We start from the raw sequence: 6,000 nt of genomic DNA on the forward strand, positions 1-6,000 counted from the left end.
ACAAGTTTACTTTTTATACTGTCTGTCTTTAAACCTTTTGATTTACAGTTGCTACTTAACAGGGTACAATGCTGTGTAAGCCACCAATGTAGATGTGACTAGAAACAAAGTAAAATCATTAGAAACAAAGTAAAATCATTATGTGTATAAAGTATTTTCACTCCCTTGGTGGGAACTAACTTTTTCAGGGCGTGGGGCACCTAAAGGAAAGGCTGGTCGTGGTGGGCGCCAGAAAAACCGTTTTGGTATTCCCGGAACAAGCCAATCAAATCTTCCGAACAGTCAAGCGAGCCAAGATGTGGTGTCCCAACCATTCTCCCAGGGTCCGCTGACTCAGGGCTACATCTCCATGAGTCAGCCATCGCAGATGAGCCAGCCAGGACTCTCCCAACCAGAATTATCCCAGGTAAGAATGTAACAATCCTAGCTGGAAACTGCCTAGGCTACAAAGGGGCTTTTTTGATCACACTTCATGTGCGTGGAAGAAGCTTGTGGTATGTGGGAGTAGCTTTCGTTGCCATTCCCCTCAGTCTGAATATATAAGGGTATTTCCCCTTGAGGTACATCCTGTGCTGCATATGTAGCCAGGTATATGGATGACATGTATCAGCGTAGCCAGGTTAGTCTGTATCTGCAAAAACAACGAGGAGTCCGTTGGCACCTTAAAGGCTAAAGGTCTGTGGGTGTTAGCCTTCATTTCATTTCATCATAGGCCCTACCCTGAAATCAGACCCATTCTTAAAGAGAAGGGTATTCTAGTACCTTAACAGAACAGTTATTGCAAACACCAGTAACTTGCAGCAACTACACTGGGTAAATCACTGTAGAAACTGAACAGCGAGGGGGTTGATTTGAGGGATAATCTGAGCCCTGGTCTACACTAGAACTTTATTTTGAAATAACCCCCCCTCCCCTTAAGTCAAATTTATAAGTGGAGCATCAACACCACCAAGCCCATTATTTCAAAATAATGGGCTGCTTAATTTGAAATCTGTACTCCTGCTTTTCAGCAGGAATAATGCTAATTCCGAAAGTTATTTGAGGCGTACAGGATCATTTCTTGAGGAGTACAGGATCTTTTGAAACAGGGCATTTCTGTTGAAATTGCCCCGTCTAAACTGCTGGGGTTTTTGTTGTTGTGTTTGTTTTTGAAAGCCCTGTTTCGGAAAAAAGCAGCAGCAGCCATTATGCAAATGAAGCACAGGAAATTCAAATCCCGGCTTCGATTGCAATATCGACATGCCTAATTTACATCCCTTTATCGAAAAAGGGATGTAGTCTAGACGTAGCCAGAGTAATTCGAACCAGTTACTCCCCAGTGCTTCCTGGGGGCTCTTAAGTCCGAGGTACCCAGTCCACATTAACGGAGCCTGCGTTGGACTGATTTTGATGCTTCCCCATAGTGTGGACACACAAGTTCGAATTTGTTAAATGGAGAGTGAAGTCGAATCTAGTAATTTCAAATTAGCTTCCTAGTGTAGACGTGGGCTGAAGGAAATAGTCACTTGGCAATCACAACTCCATTTGCCAAATGTAGCATACTCTTGTGAGACCCTGATACTGGAAAGCTTTTGGGACCTAATAGAAAAAATTTCTCATTTCAGGACAGTTACCTTGGTGATGAGTTTAAATCTCAGATTGATGTGGCGCTGTCACAGGACTCTACTTACCAGGGGGAACGTGCATATCAACATGGTGGAGTGACGGGGCTGTCACAGTATTAGAGTGTAAGGCACTTAAGAGGTTCGGGTCTGTGTTGGTTTCCTCCCATGACGGAAGTTCTTAAAAGCAATCTCTAGCTCACGTGGCAGTAGAGAAGTGGTTAATGCAGGGCTACTCAACACGTGGCCCATTTGTTAGGGGGCAGCTTGGGTTTACGCAGGGGGTGGGATCCTTTGAACATGGCCTCCACTGGGAACACGCTCCCCCCATTGGGGTGGGCATTGAAAGACACAAGTGGACGGGCTGGCTGGAACAGACAGGTACAGGGCATCGTTGTTTCTGGCCCCCAGGGAGGAGGTGCCGGGAGCGCCGGGGCATTGTGGGAAGTGCTGGCTGCTTAGCCTTGTGGGCAGAGCCTGAGAGGTGCCGACTGGCTCTCACCGGCCACCTTTGGGTCCGGCGCCATGTTGGCTTAAGGCTTAATCTTTGTATTCAAGCCCATCAGTGTGAAAAGTTATTTGCATCTATTTGTGCATGTCTATGCAACCACACTTACGTTGCGGCCCTCGGCATGTGCTGTGAGGATCATTGTGGCCCCTGGGGCTTCCAAAGGTGAGTAGCCCTGGGTTAACGTGGTGTCTTTTCCTTTCTTCAGGTTGAGGAAGAAGAGCTAAGCTTGTGTGGAGCTTAGTTCCATCAGCATTTTATTCTGGGTAATAAAAAATAAAAATAAAATGGATACCTGTTTTCCACTGCTAAAACTGAAGCACCACTGTGTGAGAGCAACAGGAAAGAGAAAGAAAGAAAGAGAAACCAACCAATGGAGAGGAGAGAGAGAGGAGCGCGCCTGAGAGCCCACTGCTAGCTCACTGAGACAAGGAGACTGACCGGAGAGGAGAGAGAGCACCAAAGGACTGGCTGGCGCCTCACTGAGAAGGCAACTCGCCCTGAAAGAATAAGTGGTCCGCTGAGTCCCTGCTCCCCCCGTCAACCAAGCCTGAGAGAAGGGCCTTAAGCAGGTTTCACTTCATTCCATACTTCTCTTTGCGAGCAGGGCATCGCTTTTCAGAGCAGGAGGGGAGAGGAAAACCCTCATCTCAGAGTTGTTCTCATTTGAAAAGGTACTATATCTTTTAGCAGTATCGCAGTTTTAAAAGCAGAGTATCTAAGGAGGAAACATCCTGCCTAAAGGGGACAGTAAGCCGTGCAGAAAACCTGCCAGAACCTGGTGACTGTTCAACGCTGAGATGCAGGTTTTGTTGTCCAAAACTGGCTCTGAAATTCTAGTGTCACCATGTCGCCCACATTCTGAACGGGTATTTCGTGACAAGGTGGTTTTAAGAGATTCTTTCAAAGGAGCACGGCATTTTTAGAAGTGTCTCTGAATTCTTAGTAGTGGACCTGGGAGATCCTTGTTCTGAGAAGCTTACAAAAAAAATTAAAACAAAAAAAAAATCTAACTTAGAGTACCGACCTTGAGAACTTTCAGTGTGATTTAAAGTTGCAGCAATCAGCCTCTTCTTCCTACAATGGATAGCAGTTAGAAGTGAAAGGAGCCTGCATGCTCAAGCAGGAGGAGGGTTTCAAAGTGTTTTCTGTATGCTTTAATTGGCTACTGTCTGGACTCTACTCTGTGAAAACAAGCCTTTCTGTAAGACGAACTGTGCGCTTAAAAGGGGATGGGTTGCTGTACCCTTCGGCCCTGGAGGAAAAGATGCTAGTAGGCCTGCTTTATTCATTCCCGCCGATGTTGGGAGGAAGTAGTGGAAACTGGGGATTATATTGGTTTTGAAGTAAAGACTACAATGATACTGAAGCAGGTTTAAAAAAAATGGAAAAAGCAGGCAGTTGTTGGAAGGTGGCCTTTGATGGGTGTAATTAGAAACGATGGATTAGGCTTTTGTGTGGCTTCTTCAGTGATTTAATTCAGGTAGATGAATGATTCAGGTGTTCAAGTGAAAATCAACCCTGGAGAATGCTTTTCAGGTGGGGAACATGGCTAGTGGCACCAGTGCTAGCTGGCTTGAGTAGTAGTTGGAAGTCAAACTGAAAATAGCACATAAAAAGCCATCCAATTTCTAAATTGTACCTGTGTCTTAAACAAGTGGGAACACTGGGAGCATTTTATTTGTCTAAACCTTTTTAGAAACAGCACAGAGAACTTAAATTCCTACTAACACATTTTTATCAGATCCCTAAATTAGAATAATCTCTACCTCCTAATTGGCTAAAATCAGTAGTGTGTGTGAATTACTAAACTAGATGTTTTTTAAAGTTTATGAATTAAGTTAGCTTTATAATCAAAGGGCTCCAAGTGTTTCCAAATCTTTATTTTATTTTAATTTTTTTGAGGAACTAAAACAGAAAAAAACCTTCTCAGTGAATGTACTTTATTAGAATAAATAACAGCCCACTTCTTGTAATTTGGAAACATCCACTTTCATTACTCTGTCCTTTCTGTACATGATCTACTTTCATAACTTGTATTTGCTGTAGTTCTTCATGTCTTCCCTTCCCCCCCCACCCCAGTTATAGTATAATGTATCACCAGTTTTGTAAGTAGCATGCACATGAAATTTAGAACCGGTGTTCTGAATTCCCTTTTTGTTTAGTCCTGCAGTGAACAATGTTCAGAAACTGCAAAATAAATTAGAAACCTTTCTGAAACAAAATAATCTTCTTGTTTCATAAAAAGCCTCCAGAGTTTAGACTTCTACAATGTGCAAAGAATGGAGACACAGGCCACCTTCCTTCATATGAGGGACTATTTTATTTATTAACACTTTATTTTTTTTCCTTCTGGGTAGGCTGAGTAGTTGCATAGAGTTTTGATAGGTTTAAGCTGTAACTCTTTGTGCAATTCAATCCATTGAGTAATGTAACCCCTTTTTCCCCCTTCCCCCAACCCCTTTATTTCACTGGTTGGAATGCTTGCCTCTGCTTTGTGCTGTTTTTTTTCCTTTGTAGCAGTTACTCTGAGTTTTATAAATCCACAGACATCAGTGCTAGCACTGTTACTCTTTTGATTTTGTCTGTATGTTTTAAACCTGTTTGTCATCAATAAAAAATAATAAACAGCTCTTGCATTCAAGCTGGGGTCTGTGTTTCAATAATCAGTTTGAACTTTGTTAAAACAATATTTGTGAGTTTGGCCAGTGTTTGGTTATATAAACTTCAAGTTTATTAACACATTTGTACAAAAGTGTGTGTGTGGGGGGGGGGGGGGCTTATAGTAATAGACATGGCTCGCCAGCTGTGTTGTCTGGCGATCTGCGCATATCGCCCTAACCCAGCTCTTCCAGGTTACAATCTACTCGCCGCGGGCGAGTAGATTGCATTATTTGTCGAGCCCTGGTAATAGAGATGTAGTCGTGTTAGTCTGGTCTAGCTGAAACGAAAGACAGGACTATGTAGCACTTTAAAGACTAACAAGATGGTTTATTAGGTGATGAGCTTTCATGGGCCAGACCCACTTCCTCAGATCAATTTATAGCATTCATGGACAAGCATATGTGAAAAGTTTAAGGTTAATACCCTACCTGTGCCCCTTCCTTGTCTAGACCTGAGCATGCCTTAGGAATGTTTAGAAACCCACTGAGGCATTCTGTGCAATTATGTAGCTATTGTCAGTTCCCTGTTTTAGGAAAGGCTGTTAGAGAGCTTGATCTTTTTATATATATATAAGAGCTTACTCCTTCCAGACTTCCTTGCCTAAAACCCATTGGAAGTAGCAAAACCCTTTTTGAGTGTTTCTCCTGTCCCCTTTCGTGTTACCAACTTTGCATGTTTTAGTGGGCAGCGATTGCTCACCAAAACTTTCTGCTCTGATAAAAAGTTCAGCTCACACATGCTAACTGAATAGTTTAGATTGACAGGACCGGTCTTAGCACCCTCAGCTGCATGTGGAACAGCAGTCCAGCATGTGAGGAGCAGTATTTAAGGTACACATACAGTAAGCTTTATAGTAATGGAAATGTAGCCGTGTTAGTCTGATGTAGCTGAAGCAAAATGCAGGACTATGTAGCACTTTAAAGACTAACAAGATGGTTTATTAGATGATGAGCTTTCGTGGGCCAGACCCAGTTCCTGATCTGAGGAAGTGGGTCTGGCCCACAAAAGCTCATCATCTAATAAACCATCTTGTTAGTCTTTAAAGTGCTACATAGTCCTGCATTTTGCTTCAGTAAGCTTTATCACACTGCTTTCTCAGTGAAGTGCAAACTCAGCTGCTGATGCTGTGAGCATGTTGCCGTGCTCTGACATCATTTCACGGGCTGTGATCACTGCAGTAGCTATTTCACGTGGGCCGCAGGGTCTTACACAAGGTTGTATCTGTGT

The 6,000-nt window shown here is 43.2% G+C and overlaps 1 protein-coding gene across 3 annotated transcripts in view; it reads left to right on the forward strand.

Moving 5' to 3' along the window:
- UPF1 (UPF1 RNA helicase and ATPase) overlaps positions 1-4,753 on the forward strand; it is a 30,666-nt gene extending 25,913 nt beyond the window's left edge. For 2 of the 3 annotated variants that reach the window (XM_075902874.2, XM_075902873.2), the window contains exons 22-24: positions 189-406; positions 1,605-1,727; positions 2,318-4,753. In XM_075902874.2, coding sequence (XP_075758989.1) covers positions 189-406; positions 1,605-1,724 — 338 coding nt within the window. In that variant the 3' untranslated portion in view covers positions 1,725-1,727; positions 2,318-4,753. Of the gene's footprint in view, positions 1-188; positions 407-1,604; positions 1,744-2,317 lie in introns of all 3 variants that reach the window. The other variant, XM_075902871.2, reaches the window with a different exon arrangement.
- Positions 4,754-6,000: the final 1,247 nt, after the last annotated feature.

This window comes from Pelodiscus sinensis, chromosome 32, assembly GCF_052426305.1.
Source record: "Pelodiscus sinensis isolate ZL-2025 chromosome 32, ASM5242630v1, whole genome shotgun sequence".
NCBI lineage: Eukaryota > Metazoa > Chordata > Testudines > Trionychidae > Pelodiscus > Pelodiscus sinensis.